Raw genomic sequence first — 17583 nt, 5'->3', positions numbered from 1 at the left:
CCCTTTGGAAATGAGGGGATAATGGGGCAGTTGGGGGGAGGGCATGGGAGGAGGGAGGGAAAGGAAGAAGGACCTGGAACTGACATGTGAACCAACCATGTTTCTAATCTAAATTTAAACTTAAAAATGAAAATAATTTAACTAAAAAAAAGAAAAAAAATAAAAGGAAAAAAAAGAATTCTTGTTGCTTTGGTAGAGGACCAAGGTTTGATTCCCAGCAGATCTGTGGTAGTGCACAACCATCTCTAACTCAAATTTCAAGATGTCCAGTGTCCTTTTCTGGTCTCCTCAGGAACTAGACACACTTGTAGTGCACAACACACATAAAACACTAAAATAAGTAAATTAAAAACATTTTTAGAGGGAAAGAAATGACGTGAAAACTCTGTATATACTTCAAACAGCAGATTAAAGAGTCAGAAGAATGGTCTACATGAGCAAAAATCACACTCAAAGGAGACAAAGGAGCCCAAATGAAATATGGAATACAAAATGCATAGAACTACACCTGTGAGTAGGAAGAGAAAATGAAAGAATAATATAAAAAGAGAATGAGGAAAACAAAATTCATAACAATACTTTTGGGGGTATAATGATATTTTATTGACAAGTTAATGACACAGAAGGAATTGACTCAATTAACTTTACAGTCAAATGACTAAATCAATTGTGGAGTGACAGAAGATATCAGAGATCCAACCTAATGCTGAGGCTCTGATAATAAAGAGTCCCCAAAGTGGCAAAGACAGAAATCATTGATACACCACACATAAAAATCTTCCTCAAAAATTGAAAGAATTTAAGAGAAGTGGGCCTAGAACCATAGTTTCATAATCCTAGATCTTTAGGAAACTTGGGAGGGAAAACAACTATTTAAGGGCAACCTGAGTAACCTAGCAAGATCCTGCTGCAGAGTGAAATGAATAAAACAGAGGTGGGAAGAGAGGTCAGTGGGAGAGTGCTTGTCTGGATGTATGAGGCCGTGGGTTCAATCTCCAGCAAAGGCAATAAAGATGATGATGATAAACCTGAAAGATCGTGTCTGCATAATAAACATACAACTTGGACAGAACATAACTGACAGGAAACTATCAGTATCAAGACATTACCTCATTAAATTTTAGAGTAATATTACTCCAAACCACAGAATCCTTGTTAAATGCTCAATGTGTCTACAGGAAAAATGATATTGCCGATATGGAATGGGTTGGGACTATAGGATTACTGGAGTTTGTTGGTTACCAGGCTTCTGGTTTACTGATAACACAAGACATTCATCAACCTCCCTTTGCCTCTGTATGTGTGGTCAATTCATGACTCCCCACCACATACACACACATACACTCAGTAGGCAAGCCATATGAGTATGGCTTACATAGTGAGTTCCAGGACAGCCAATGATACAGAGTAAGACCCTGTCTCAAAAACAAAAAAACAAAAAACAAACCCAACCAACCAATCAAACAAACAAACAAACAAAAAACCCAACACAGAAAAACAAAAAACAATCAAAAACCAAAAACAAAAGTAGGCAGGGAAAGACATTTGAGGGCAGTTGCAACCCTGTAGAGTTACACGGGAAAGCTTCCTAGCAAAGTTTTTTTGTAGTTGTGGTTCTTTCTCTGTGGCTTTGGAGGCTATCCAGGAACTAGCTCTGTGGATCTGGCTTGTCTCATACTCACAGAGATTGCCTGCCTCTGCTGACCCATTGCTGGGATTAAAGGTGTGGGTTACCACTGAGCAGCTCCCCAACAGAGTTGTAAACTCAGCTAAGCATGTTCTTACAGAACCAGAAGAAGACACCTGTATAGGTATTTACATCAAACATAGTAGCTGCTCATGCAAAGAACCTGCAGAAGTGTAAAGAGAAGCTTTTTCTTTTCTAGCCACTTTGATTTATCACCTGCCAGTCACCTGGGCTCTGCCGCTTTATAGTCCCCAAATAAACACACAGGAGTCTATATTAATTATGAAGCTGTTGGCCTTGCTTGTTTCTTACTGGCTAGCTCTGACTTAAGTAATTACCCCATAATTGTTAATCTAAGTATGTCTCTTACCTGAGAAATTTCTGGGCTTCTTATCCCTATGGCGGTTACATCTTGACTCTCTGTGTTTCTCCTTCCCAGAGTCCTCCTGGACTCCTAGTCCCTCCTTTCTATGTTTCCTATTGGCTCAACAGTACTTTATTGACAAATTCACAGGACTTTCCCCAACATCTCCTCTTTTCTGTTTAAACAAAAAGAAAAGTCTTAACTTTAACACAGTCAAATTGTGTATAACAGAACAGTTATCAAATAAGAACATAGTTACAATATTTTAGCAAGATTTAAAGAAAATATCATCCATCCCATCCTTGTGAGTCCAAAGTTCTAGATGTAGCTTACCTTTTATCATAACTAAGGAAAACTATAATTATAACTATCTGTCTTCAACTCCATCAAAGACCACAGAAGGATAATATATAAACACTAGAATTGACAGAGACATCTTACTGCCTGGATAGTCACCCGAAGTCCCACTGTAATGTTGGGGCATCCATCTTCAGCCCATAGGCCACAATGTATCCAGAAGATTTCTCAGCCAAGCATGAAATTTCAAACTGTCCATCTGCATTGGCAGTGTTATTCACTTTTCTTTGTCCTGTAGAAAGTCTCTTAGACTCTTCCATGAAGCAGGAACCCTGTAAGACTGAGTTCAGCAGTCACTTTTCTGTGGGTCCTGCATGTTCAGTTTATACAACAGTCAAGCAGTACAGGCAAGAGCAGTTTCTTGCCCAAATGGCTAATCTTGCCATGTTGAAAGCAAACTTCTTAACAAGTTTCTTCGATGCCCATCTCAGACGTAATTGGTGCTGCCAGGAGGAGACATTTCTCATTGTCAATAAAAACCCTAAACCATTTTAAATGCCATTTTCTGAAGGCCTTTGAAAGGTTTGAAGACTATCTATCTCAAATATATTTCTGTATATCTAGAAAACCTAACTTACCAAACTATAAATTCTATTATAAGTAACTATCTATAGTCTGCATGCAATCATGTATTATGTTTCAAAAGACCTGTATAAGCACAATACTTAATCAAGAGAAGAAGCATACACATCACAAAATTGACCTTGAATTTTTGTAAATAAATGAAAAACAATACCCATACCATAATTCTCCTTTTTACCATTAAAAGGAGATTGGTTGTGATCATTAACCAATTATAAACAATCCCTTTTAAATGAAAACAAAGATTTATAAACAAGATGGGAATTGGACGACGCTCATTCCAAACTGCTTCCTGCTGGAAGGGGGCGCTGTTTATACCATGGGGATCATGACAAATCTCAGAAACCTGTATAAGTCCTTATTTTCGTGGTCTGTTAAGCTGTATCATCTTAGCTGTTTCAGTTATTGGAACAACTGGTCCACTGCTTCCGGGGGTCTTGGTTTGTCAAACCACAGAAGCCTGGAAGGAATCCTCAGCTTTTCATTTTCTGTGGAAACATAAACTAAAACTCCTTTTCCGAGTAACATATCCTTATACTTAAATTTTGAAGTCAAGGCATTTTCAAAAGATATAAGTTGAATTAATTCAGCAGCATTTATAATCAAGTGTACTTTAGCAGTTGTTCCTTCCTTAGCAATGAAAAAACTGAAAAACACAATACCGTACAGTATCCAGACTCTCTGTGTATTTTCCATCTTTACGTGGCTTATTTATCTATTATTACTTTATTTATTTTACTTTTATTTATTTTTCTCTGAGACAGGGTTTCTCTTTGGAAATCTGCCTGCCTCTGCCTCTGGTGTAAATCCTATCGGCGTGCGCCACCACAATGCCAGCTTTTGTATTTATATACCACTTTGCTGTTTTATTTTCTCTCTTAATCTCACATATATTTTTAAACACACTGTAAACCTTTAGAAGTTTTGTTCATCCAAGTCTGACTTAACTGTAAATCTTTATGTTTTTCTGGCCACGTGTCTTATCTGTAAAACAGCGGCTGTTTTAAACTGCCGGGTTTTTTTTGTCAAGATGGCGGGCATAAGCATGACTCCAGCTTAGCGCCTCAGTCCATGCTGACCTCCAGCAAAAGCTGCCACTTCCAGCTGTATGTACAACTTTTTAATTGTTAGCAGAGTCTCTTAAAACAACCTTGCTGGTTTTTTTTTCTTTTTATGTCGAGCCGTGTGAATCTCAGCTTGTCGCTAGCAAAACAGAGCACACCTGAGAAAAATGCTGCTACCAAAATCTGTGCTTCTCTCTGTTCTTCTGTTTCTAAAATTCCTTTGAAGCTTTTGTTGTTTTGTGCGGAAATTCAATCCCACTCCTGACAACCATTCTGTAAGCTTCAACGGACACTGTAACGATAAGCGACACTTACTGGAAGTAAAACTAAGTATTTATTGTAGAAATTACTCACAAGATACCAAACAAGTAACCCAGATGAGACAAGCAGTTTTCCGCTCGAACCGGAAGCCTGACTCCGGGAAAAGAGACCGAGACTTCCTGTGTGCTGTCTTTTATACCTTCCCCCGTAACGCCCAAAAGTGGGCATGGCTAGTGACGTAGTTCCGCCTATGTACGTATACGTCTTTACGTCCAGCCGTATACGTCTTTAGTCCTGCCTAAAGTGGGTGTGGTTAGAGGTGTGGTAAACCGCCCTTTTATTATCTCATTTGTATGCGCCTCTAATAAGTCACATGTTTAATGGCGGCATACAAACTTCCTCCTACAATTCCCCTTTTAGTCTAAAAAGGACAACTAACTTGTGTCCATGAACAAAATGTATCAAACATCTATTCTATCTAAACCTAAACTTATCTGAAAGAAACACCCAAATATGAACACCTCCTTCCAATCCCAACTCTAAAATAATTGAAAACTAACACTAACAGGTGTAAACTATCTTATAATATTGATAGTAGGGAGAGGGGGCATGGAATACTCAAAACTACTTCCTGCTGAGATGGGACAATGATAATCTCATGGGGACCTGTGAGAAGAAAAATGTTAGTGTAACAAAATCTCAGTAGATCAGACAGTCTCTGTATGGCAGGAGATGCTTGATTGAAGTTCCTGACTGGGGTTCTAGTGTTGATTGAAGCTCTCGTCTGAAGCTCGGGCCAGATTGTAGAAGATGTGCCGTTTCAGTTTCTTGGTCCGGAGTTGTGTAGAGTGATGTAGTTTCAAGCCAGTTTCAGGATGGTGCTTGTCAGGTGGAGTCAATGATATGGGGCAGTTCAGAAGCCTCCAGTCGAATCAGGTGAAGTCAAGGAAGTGGATCCTCATTCTCCTTCTGAAGCAGTTGAAGATTGCTGTCAGGAAATCCCTTGTTCTCTGGAAAACTCAAACATTAATGTTAACAAAGAAATATTTTAACTTTCACATGTATGCATACCTGAAAAGGTGACAATAGGGAAGATGGTAAACCTGAAGGAAATTAGACTTTACAGAAAAAGAAATCCACAGATAACAGTCCCTCATTTTATTTCTTCTGTCTTATATCAATGGCTCTTTGATATAATACAGAAATTCTGAATTGTATTTAAATAATATGCTTGAGTTTAGAGTAGGAGAGCCAATCCAACTCCAAAGCCAGCTTCAGTTAAATGATTGGGGACTGAAGTATGTGAAGAAATAAAGATAAAAGGGTACTATGAAAAAACAATATAGAGAGATTTAGACTTTGATACCACACAGTGAGTTACTGTTTGTTTGATGGTCCTCAGGGTAGCTATTCATTCTTCTACAGGAATCCATATGTCCAGTATTCTTTGCTGAGTTTACCTGTGAAGACAAAAAACAAAACACTTCTGTTTCCTTTGAAGAGGTCACTTTACCCATGGTGGAATATGAATTTGTAGATGGGCTGTTCTCTTCCTCCTCCTGAGGTGTTTTCTGTTCTGATGGAATTTTTATTAATTTTGATGGAACCCAAACCTTTTCTTCTCCTGTGGAAACTAAAGCATAACCCCTTCCCCAACGTAACACATATCCTGGTTTCCACACTGAGGTCATAACATCCTTAAAATACACTGGTTGGTTCAGTTCAGAAGTCTTCTCTGTAGTCCAGTGTCTTTCTGGTGCAGTTTGTCCTTTTTCATCAGCATTAAGAAAATTCAACATTAGTAAAGCATTGTGTAACCTATGTTTAGGTGTGTTTGTTTTCCCTGGCTGTTTATGAAGCATCTCTTTTAAGGTTCGGTTAGATCTTTCGATTATTGCTTGTCCTGTGGGATTGTAAGGTATACCAGTTACATGTTTTATATTATAATATTTGAAGAATTGTTCCAATTTACTGGAGACATATGCTGGAGCATTGTCAGTTTTTATTGTTTTAGGTATACCCATAACAGCCATCACCTCTAAGAGGTGTGTAATAACAGAGTCAGCATTTTCAGAGCTGAGGGCAGTAGACCATTGGAAGCCTGAGAACATGTCTATAGTATGGTGTACATATTTCAAACTGACAAATTCTGCGAAATGAAATACATCCATTTGCAAAAGTTCATTTCTGTGAATGTCATTAGTATTACAACCTGCTGGTAATGGAGGTTGATTTTACAATGAGCAACTGGGACAATTTCTTACTATTTCTTTGGCTTGTTGCCAGGTGATAGAAAAATCCTTCTTTAAACCTTTGCTGTTAACATGGTGTTCCTTATGAAATTCTGAAGCTTCCAACACATTACCTACTAATAAACGGTCAATTTCACCATTGCCTTGTGCCAGAGGACCTGGCAGACCTGTATGGGATCTGATGTGTGTTTTATATATATAGGATGAGTCCTGTTTCTGATGATATCCTGCAATTGTAAAAACAATGAGGTTAATTCTGTATTATCAGGAACAAATTCTGCAGTCTCAATGTGCAAGACAAATCTTTCTGCATACTGAGAATCCGTGACTATATTGAGAGGCTCTGTAAAGTCTTTAAGTACCATGAGAATGGCATATAACTCTGCCTTTTGTATGGAATTGTAAGGGCTTTGAACTACTTTACTTATATTTCCTGATTTATACCCTGCCTTACTTGATTTGTTTGCATCCGTGTAGAATGTAAGAACTCCAGAAATAGGTGTTTGCCTCACGATACATGGAAGAATCCAAATTGTTTTCTTTATGAATTTGATTCTCTCTGTTTTGGGATAGTTATTACTAATACTTCCCAAAAAGTCACTGCAAGTTATTTGCCAATACTCATTATCCTTCCATAAGGAGGAAATTTCCTCATTCGTTAAAGGCACAATAATTTCAGCTGGGTCTTTCCCAGTCAGTTGACGATGCCTTAATTTACCTTTTAATATCAAATCGGAGATCTTTTCTATTTATGTTTTCAATTTTTATTCTGTTTATGTGCCAGAAATACCCATTCTAGAATGATGTCTTCCCTCTGCATTAATATTCCTGAGGGGTATTCTCTAGATGGTAAAATAACCAGAATACAGTCCAGATTTGGATCCACACGGTCCACATGTGCTTCTAATATTCTCTTTTCTACCGATTCTAATTCTTTTTCCGCCTCAGCTGATAGTACTCGTGGGCTGCTTAGGTCTTTATCTCCTTTTAAAGCCATTTTCAGGAGTTTTAAATCATGCCCTTCTACACCGATAATTGTCTATAATTGAGAAATTTCTCCTAATAGTTTTTGAAGATCATTAAGAGTCCGGTAACGATCTCTTCTGATCTGTACTTTCTGTGGTCTAATTTTCTGAGCATCTATTTTATAACCTAAATAGTTAATAGAATCTCCTCTTTGTATTTTTTCTGGGGCAATTTGTAATCCCCAGTGAGGCAAAATTTCCTTTACTGTTTCAAACATCTTTTCCAAAGTATCCTTATTTGAATCAGATAGTAATATGGCATCCATATAATGATATATTAACGAATGTGGAAATTTTTTACGAACTATTTCTAGAGGTTTATTCACAAAATATTGACACAAAGTTGGACTGTTTAACATACCTTGAGGTAGTACCTTCCACTGGAATCTCTGTACCGGATGGGAATTATTATAGGTAGGTACTGTGAAGGCAAACTTTTCTCTGTCGTTTTCTTGTAACGGTATGGTGAAGAAACAATCTTTTAAGTCTATAACTATAATTGGCCAATCCTTAGGAATTAGAGAAGGTAACGGCATCCCAGGTTGTAGAGACCCCATAGGCTGAATTACCTTGTTGATGGCTCTAAGATCAGTAACCATTCTCCACTTACCAGACTTCTTTCTGACAACAAAAACAGGTAAATTCCATGCACTAGTTGATTCCTCAATATGTCTAGCATCTAGCTGTTCCTGAACTAACTTCCCCAAAGCCTCTAACTTCTCAGATGTCATAGGCCATTTACTCACCCAGACGGGTTCACCTGTCAGCCATTTTAATGGTAGAGCTTTTGGTTGCTCTGTAGATTTGGCACTAGCATCTTGCTTCTGTACAGCCTGTACATTTGGCATCTGTTTTCTTTACTGTCTTACTTTATTCTTTCTACCACTAAGAGCTTGTCTATAATTCCTAGCTGATTCAGGAGGAATGGTAATCTGCATATTCCATTGCTGGAGTAGTTCACGACCCCAGAGGTTTAAAGCAATATCTGCAACATACGGCTTTAACCTTCCTCTCTGTCCTTCTGGCCCAATAAACTCAATCCATCTGACACTCTGTTTAACTTCAGATAGGGTTCCCATTCCTAAGAATTGAACCTTAACCTCTTTTAAAACCCAGTTGGGGGGCCAGGACTGCTGATTAATGATAGTGACATCACTTCCGGTGTCCAGTAATCCACAAATCACCCTATTATTTACCTTAACTGATAGCTTGGGTCTATGGTATTGTATAGAAGTTTGCCAAAATATATGTTTTGTATCTCCACCTGATGTAATTGCTTCATCCTCTGGAGCTAATGTATTATCCAGTGCCATATTATATACAATGGGCAGTGGATCTTCTAATTGTCCTGGGAGAGGCTGTCTTCCACTGTCACTGGGAATGAATGGATAATCTTCCTTTTTGGGGTTCCATTGATCCCCGGAACCCCGTTTCCTGGCTTTAAAGATCTACCTTGTCTGTCTATTGTGGAAAACCATTCATCATTCCAATGGCGTACCTTCCCACACCTCCTGCATAGACCAGGAGGCTTAGGCCTTCTGTTTGATGCATTCCTGTTATAAGCATTATTTCTAGGAATGCGTTGTAAACAGTTCTTACTAAGATGTCCTATTCTACCACAGTTAAAGCATGTTGCATCTATATGCCTATTAAAATTCTTGGAGATTGCCTTCCCTACCCAGGCCTCTATATCATCACAGGTAGGGTATTTGGCATCCTGGTGCCTCCTCAAGCCTGTAGAAATAGCTTCACCTACCCAAGCTCCTGTATCCTGACTTTTACATTCCAGGTTCGCTGTGTGTAGGACCCATTCCTCCAATGGCGCATCAATGAATTTTGCATTTCCTGAATCATTTGTATTAAGATTTCAAAACTATCCTGTGATGACTGTATGACCTGTATAAGTTTAGTCCTATTTTTGAGCCATTTCATTAACAAAATTATATTGATTATAAAGTTAATAATCACCATCGTGGGTAGGAAGTACCTTTCAGGTAGGTCCTCAACCCTTTCTAAAATCCCATCCATACAAAAAACAAGAAAATTCTTAACATCCTGCATCATAATGTTAGCTGTTGACATTGTATAAAGCAGTTACGTTTGATAAAAGTGGAATAATTAAGGAGGTCTTTACGTCCAGCCGTATATGTCTTTAGTCCTGCCTAAAGTGGGTGTGGTTAGAGGTGTGGTAAACCGCCCTTTTATTACCTCATCTGTATGCGCCTCTAAGAATTCACATGTTTAATGGCGGCATACAAACTTCCTCCTACACAGAAGTCTGGCTGTGGTGAAACACACCAATAATCCCAGCATTCGGGAAGCAGAGGCAGGTGGATCTCTGTAAATTCCAGACTAGCCTGGTCTACAAGAGCTAGTTCCAGGACACCCTCCAAATCCATAGAGAAACCCTGCCTTAAAACTCCCCCAACCCCAAAAATAAAAAAATAACAAAAAGAGAAAAAAAGCAAAAAATGTGCAGCAAGCATGACATTCACCCCCAGGAAAACAAAACACTACAATTGAATCAGTTCAATGTGAGTGTCAGTGAGAAGGCCTGGGCAACCTATGGGGCCTTGAGCAGTGGATCAGTGTCTATCCCTGGAATACAAACAGTCATCGTGTGCCCATAGCACAAAGAGGGATGCTCTCTCAGCCTGGACTCTTTGGGGAATGCCTAGACCCTACCCGGAGTGAAATGACAGACTCTAGATATCAGCTATGTGGAAGGAATTGGCAATAGGGTGGGAGGCTGGGTGGGAAGGGGAGTGCGGGAGGAGAGGAGGGAGAGAGAACTGGGATTGACATGTAAAACAAGCTATTTAAAATTAAAATAAAAAATGATATAAAAATAATATTACTTTCAAATTAATTACAACTCTGAATAATTATAATTAAGACATAAATATTTTTATTTTCTTATCTACTAATATTAATGGGAAATGATAGCAGTGAAGTGTGACATTAATCATTGTGAATATCAGAGAACTAAAGAAAAATATCTATCACAGAACTTCTGCCCCTCTGACCTAACTGAAATAAGCCAAAGGGTCACTTGAAGTTCAGTCAGGCTTGTAACAGCAGAACTCAAGATACTTGTGATGGTTATTCTTGGTTGTGAACTTGACTGTCTCTGGAATGAATTACTATTCAGAAATGGAGGGCACACATGAGATCCAGATTTTGAGACTGAACGACACTGACTGTTTGTTTGTTTGATTTTGTTTTTGGAGATAGGGTTTTTCTGTTTAACAGCCCTTGCTGTGCTGGAACTCACTCTGTAGAGTAGGATGCCCTTGAATTTACAGAAATCTGCCGGCCTCTTCCTGGATTAAAGGTGTGTGCCTCCACCCAACAAGAAACTGTCTTTTGATCCAGATTTTGAGGTGAAAAAACACATCCCTTTAACTCAGATCTGGGCCACACCTTTTGTTGCAAGCCTATAAAAGGACAGTGAAAGAAAATACATTCATTCTTTGCCTGCTTGCCCTCTGCTTGTCAGCATATGCATTCCTTGGCTGGTATTGGAGCCAGTGATTCCAGCATATACAGAAGACCAGCTAAGAAAAACCGCCTTGTGGGATTGAGTGAATAACTACAGGGTTCTTGAACTTCCATTCACAGGTAGCCATTGTGGAACCATAACCTGTAAGTCTTTGCAGTGTATTCATATATATATGTATATATATATATTCATATGTATTAATTCTATAAAATTTGTGACTCTAGAGAACACTAATGTGGTGTTTTAGGATTCTTCAAAGCCTCTGAGTAGGCAGACTGCCTGCTGTTGGTGATAGTCCTTCTATCAAGGCAACTCTGCTACAGGAATGGTTGAAGGACTGTTAATTCTTAACATTATCGAAAGCAGTCATTTAGTTCTTAGTAGTATTTAACTCAGAATACAGTACTCCTATCCCATGGCCCCTAACGAGAGGTGTGATTCCCCTCTAAGGTCTCCCAGGTGAAGGTTTTGTTTATGGGTTATCATTAGTGTAAATGAGGCAGAAGTAGAGAAAAGACAAACTCAAGAGTGAAGGAAGACACTCCAGTGTGAAAGACTAGAAAAGGAAACATGAACCCCTGATCATTGGAACGACTGTTCTCACTGCATGTGAAATGTTTCCTATTGCTTATGTAAACTACGCTGTATGGATCTGTGTCTGTTGCACACACTAAATTTTTCAATCCATTTTCTTGTTGTTGAGTGTTTTTATTTAAATTCTAGTTCACATGTAGTATGATTCTAGTTTCCAAGACCAAAGTACAATAGAATGTGTACACTGTTGATGAGGATGTTTGGTTGTGTACAGTGGAATATAGTAGTTGTTGTTTTATTGTTGCTTTGAGACAGGATTTCATTATGTAGCCGAGGGGAAACTAGAGTTTGCAACCCCCCTGTCATGCCCTCCTGGGTAATGAGGTAACCATGCATACATTTGATTTATATTGTCTATATAGCTTTTATAAATATTACTGACACATTCTTAGGTTAGATGGCCTAACTTGTAATCCCACGAGCCTTTTTGAATGATCTTCCCAACACCTACGATTGATGTTTCCAATTTACCTACATTATCTGGGTATCATAGTCAAAACAAAGAAACAAAAAATAAAAACCAAAAAAAACAAGTGGGATAAAAGTTAGAATGAAAATTTTCTAAGATGTAGCACTAGATGTTGATTTTAAAAATATTTCTGTTAGGGGTATATAAAGGATTAGTGCCTTAATTGTTAGCGAAAGAACATAGATCTACGGGTTAATTATAACAAATTTATGTTGAAAAAAGAATACAGATATTAATTTTAGCCAGACTGTAGTGGTGCACACCGTTAATTCCAGCACTCAGGAGACAGAAGCAGTTGTATCATTATGTTGAGGTCAGCCTGATCTACTGAGTGAGTTCTAGGACAACCAGGGCTAAAAGAAAATATGTATATAATTCTAAATTGGAGTAAAGGAAAATAAACCAATGGCCTCAGAAGGGATGTGATATTAGCATGAATTATCAGAAATAACATGAAATTTCTATTTACAATAGAACAATTTCTGTTTCAATACCTATGTATTGTATTAAAACATCTATTGGTGTTATTTCTGTAAAACACATAGTTTATGTGTTGGATATTTATTGATAAAGTATTTTACTGCTTTTTGGAGGGGGCATTTTCGAGGCAGGGGTTCTCTTGGCTTTGGAGGCTGTCCTGGAACTAGCTTGTGTAGACCATGCTGGTCTTCCAACTCACAGAAATTTGCCTGCCTCTGCCTCCCTACTGCTGGCATTAAAGGCATGCACCACCAATGCCTGGCTCAACATTTTAATTTTTAATTTTACATTTTTTATTGAGGAAGGGTTTCAATTTTAACTTTGGAAGTCAAAGTATTTACTCTGTAGATTAAGCTATCCTCAATTAAGAAATCTGCCCGATTTTGCCTACCCATTAATGGGAATAAAGAATTGTACCTCCTGGCCCAACCCTGATGAATGAGTAAATAATCTCTAATGAGTAATAATCCCATACTAAAGTTGTTGGGCTTGGTGTGGCCAAGCACACATTTAATCCCAGTACAGGGACGGCTGAGACGGAAACATCTCTTTCAGTTCCAGACCAGCTTGATTTCCATAGTGAGAACCTGCCAAAAAATGTGTAAAGCTGGCATTGGTGCTGCACACCTCAATCCCAGCACTCAGGAGGCAGAGTGAGTTCAAGTATATCATACAAACCAATACAGAGAAACACTGTATGAAAAACGAAAAAAAAACTGTGAACACTTATACATATAGGAACGTCTATTTCAATTTTTATAGAAAGTATTTGCAAATATTCAACTATTGAGAAAAGTGGATATATTTAAAATGCTGCTTTGAAATGGTTGGTGAGATAATGTGTATGCTAGTTAATGGTGTCTTCATACACAGATCAGAACATACAATTGTTCCTTATAAACAGCCTTTTATTGTTATGTTTTCGACACAAGATTTCTCTTTGAAATAGTCTCATTTCTCATGGAAATGGGTTTGTATACAGGCTGCACACCAACTCATAGAGCTCAAGTTGCCTATACCTCTCAAGTGCTGGGATCTAAGTCATGTGCCACCTCCAGTTTATAAGGAATTTTTCCCCAAGGCAAGGTTTCTCTGTGGCTTTGGAGGCTGTCCTGGAAGCAGCACTTGTAGATAAAGCTGGCCTCAAATTCACAAAGATCTCCCTGCCTCAGCATATGGAGTGCTGGGATTAAAGGCATGTACCACCAACACCTGACATTTATAAGGTTTTTGTAATGTAATCTTTGAGTTTCAATATAATGAAACACTATTGTCACCTCATGTATATAAACAGGGTCAATTTTTGCTCTTAAATAAACACTTAAGGATCAAATTCCATGGATATGAAACAGGAACTCCCACAGATTGTTAATTGATCACTTTATGCACAACCGTATAATCTACTACCCAGTTTATTTGTGGTTGGATTATCCACCAACTGATTTATTCCCTAGCAATTTTGCCATTGTTTGGTTTATCTATAGGTTGGATTGTCTGGTAATTTGGTTATGCATCTCTCTTCCTATACAAAAGGAACATTAGAAGACAAAGACACTGCCATTTCTAGCAACCCAGGACTTGTCTGCATCTCTGTAGTGAAGCATTTAGGACAAGCTCTGCAACCATGCAAGGATCTTCAGGAAACTCATTAACAAACCAGCCTTTGATAGTGAGTACTTGATTCATACTAATGGTTTATTGTTCTTCCTTGTCCTTTTTCTTTACATTTAACTCTCCTTAATTTAATGCACAGTTGTACTTGACACAAACTCATGTCCCATGGAAAGCTGCAAAGTACTTGTTAAAATTTTTTGCAAGAAATTTAAAATGTAATTCATCAGCCCATGTCAAGGCATTATACTGTGAAATGCATTCATGGATGATTTTTGTCCTAGCATGAGTGTTCTTGTGTGAATTTAGATGGTGTATTTCTGTACTAGTAATGACTGCATGTCACTGGGGGTAGGTTTGGAACATAAGTATGCAGTGACTATAAGAAAGACAAGTTTAGAGTACCATTCTTAATGGGAGAAGGAGGGAATCTGTGTGTATCTGGTTTAATAGAGACCTCTGGATTCATATCCTTGATAGCCATTTGAGCTAGATGTCTCAGAAGCCTGCTAACTGGATCCTTTCTTGAAGCAACATTGGGGATCTAGCCAAAATTCAAATTCTGGGCCCTACTCTAGAGGTTTTTGATTTTAGAAGCATTCACAGATGACTTTAGTTGAATCACTGATTCGAGATCAGTTTCTTCAGAGAAAAGGGATGGTAGAAGAACCATGAACAGAGAAAATTCAGCATGGCTAGTAGTAGATTACATCCTGTGTGTTGTTTACATTAAGTTTGTTTTCAAAGGGAAGGCTCAAAGAAGTATGATACCCCAGGAATTACTAAACAAGAGGGCCCGGATTACAGAGAAGAAGGTCAAGGCCAAACGCCGACTTCGGGCAACTCCTGTGACTCCTGTGAGGATGACCAGTTGCATCTTCCCAAGGCCTGTGACTAGAATAAATTCCCATCCTGAGAATATCACCTTACCTCGGAATAAGTCTGAAGAGTATCTGGAGAAACCCCGGCAGGTCTGTGCATTCAAGAGACTGCTGGGACATCTAGTTGAAGACAGTAAACGGGAGCTTGTATGCCCATTGGATCTTACAAACACTGTAAGAGGAACTGAATTGGGATCGCAGGCTGAAGCCAAAGGTCAAAGCGGCGTTAATAATCTGCACACCTCCCCACTCTTTCCCTCTGTTCCACCCTCCTCTTCCTTCAGTCAAGGGGCTACAATGCCAGTCGCCCTAACGTTGTTGCCATCTTTGTGCAGTGCAAGAGGTAACTAGTACAGACGTTCGACGACAAGCACAGAAGGTTAACAGAGCCAGGAAAAGACTGGCACAGGCCTTGGAGGCAGACATGCTTGCCAGGCAGGCAGAGAACATGGCAGAATGGAGTGTACATGCTTATTCTGAAACTAAGTGAAAACAAGTCTAAACAACCACGAACAGGAAAACATGAGTGTGCTGGACTCTACAAGTTCTCCATGAAGAAACTTTGTTTACTTTTATGTCTCTTTTGCTTTTCAAGATAAGGATTCTCTGGCTGTTTTGGAGTCTGTCCTGGAACTCCTGGAGGCCAAGGTCACCTTGAAATCACAGAGATCCTCCTGCCTCTGCCTCACAAATGCTGGGAATAAAAGCTAATGCTTTTTTTGAAAAGCAAAATTATAACCAGTAATGCTTTACATAATAAAGTTTTTGGTTTTGATAGAAATTTTCTAAAATAAATTTCATGTGAAAGTATCCTCTAGGTCAACTATGGTCCACAGTAGGACTCTGGAATAGATCCTCCATCAACCTACAGAGCAAAGGGAATTCCTTGATATAACATTTAGATGAGAAGTGTCTCTGTCTTTGAGCAGTTCGTTCAGTGAAGCTCCTGGGTAGATAACAAAGCCTTAACTCAGGATAGGCAGGCCTGGCCAGCTTGAAGCTAATCCTTTGTCCCTCCCTACCATGGGCCTGCAGCTTACTAGGTTTTTAGTTCCTTACTGACACTACTAGACAGCATATAAGACTGGAATTCTGGTTGCCATCACCCTGGAAATAGAGAAGCTGCAGCTGATATGGCTAATCCCCTTTCTAGAACTATGTCTATGACCTAACAAATAGATAGTTTTATAATATCAGGCTTAATGGGAGAAGTAATTTCAGCTTACCGTATTTTTTTCAAAATTTGGTGACTATTGGACTATTAAGTATTCCCTAAATTTGATCCTCCTGTCTCAGCCTGATGAATGTTAGGACTACAGGAAAGCTTGCCATACCAAACTACAATTATTGTTATCTACTTTTCAGCCTACAGGAATAATTTTGTCTGGGAGGCTATTTAGTGTTTTATATTAAGTGCTTAACGTAATACTTGTTAATGGAAAGCTGCTCTATGTGTGTTTTATATACCACTGTCTTGGACTTATTTTGATTGTTTTAGTTAAAATCTCTGTTGTAATCATAAACTATCAATAAAGATTTCCATTTAAATAAAAGTTCAGAGATTATTTTCTGCACTGGTAATTTGATGCTGTAAAGATATTTTAGATGTGGTTGTATCTTTCATTTATATTTCCCTTTATACTGGGTTTCTATTATGATCTGAACTTTCTGTCTAATATAGTTAATTTAAATTAAATACATTTTTAATAAATAAAGTAACACAAGGTAATTTACATGTGAGGATATGATGCTGCTGGGCATGGAAGCACACATCTTTGATTCCATCAGAGATAAACTTTTATTTTAGAGACAGGATTTCTTCATATAGTTCTGGAACTCAGTCTGTTCCAAGTGTCTTCGGGAATAAGAGTAAGATCTGCCTTACTCTTATTCGCTTATGCTTGTATAAAAGGCACGTGCCCCAACTTTTGGCCTGAAGACATTATCTTGATAATCACTCCTACTGTTACCCTGATTCCTAATCATCACTAGGTGAACTGTTGGGACCCATAAAGATGGCTCTAATACATCTTTACTATAAGTCAGAATGCTCAAAACTGCCTTCATTATAAGACCAAACATGGCAGCTACAGGAAGTTTTAGCCTTGGTAGAGGCTAAATGCACTATTCTTAATCTGAATAACAATAGAGTTGGGCTCAGGCTTGTTTCCATTGACCCTGAAGGATGGATTGCAGGTTTGATTACAAAATACCTTCTGTAGGGTTAAGCAACAGATTCCATCCTGGCCCAGTGGGCTGCTAGTCAAGTTTGAGGTTTGTGTACCTTTTCTTCAAAAGAATTCTCTCTGAGACACTTTTGTTTTGCTGCTGCTATGTCTTCTGTGTGCAATAGATTATTCATCTTACCAGGAAGGATCTCTGAAGGCTTGTTCTTTAATTTTCCTTTATTTTAACAAAAGTATTTTTAGAGTGTGTGAAGTATGTGTATAGGTG

At 38.5% G+C, this 17583-nt stretch overlaps 1 protein-coding gene across 1 annotated transcript; it reads left to right on the top strand.

Moving 5' to 3' along the window:
* The first annotated feature begins 14919 nt into the window (after positions 1–14919).
* LOC121135866 (methyl-CpG-binding domain protein 3-like 2B) lies at positions 14920–15480 on the top strand. The gene has a single exon (XM_040735240.1). The coding sequence runs from the start codon at positions 14920–14922 to the stop codon at positions 15478–15480; it is 561 nt and encodes a 186-aa protein (XP_040591174.1).
* Positions 15481–17583: the final 2103 nt, after the last annotated feature.

This window comes from Mesocricetus auratus, unplaced genomic scaffold (assembly GCF_017639785.1).
Source record: "Mesocricetus auratus isolate SY011 unplaced genomic scaffold, BCM_Maur_2.0 Super-Scaffold_100044, whole genome shotgun sequence".
NCBI lineage: Eukaryota > Metazoa > Chordata > Mammalia > Rodentia > Cricetidae > Mesocricetus > Mesocricetus auratus.
Note: the sequence above shows the minus strand (reverse complement) of the source record. Positions and strands in the feature narration are given on the sequence as shown.

Bases quoted from the DNA above. Each gene is read 5' to 3' on its own strand.
- LOC121135866 (XM_040735240.1), top strand. From the start codon at position 14,920: ATGAACAGAGAAAATTCAGCATGGCTAGTAGTAGATTACATCCTGTGT.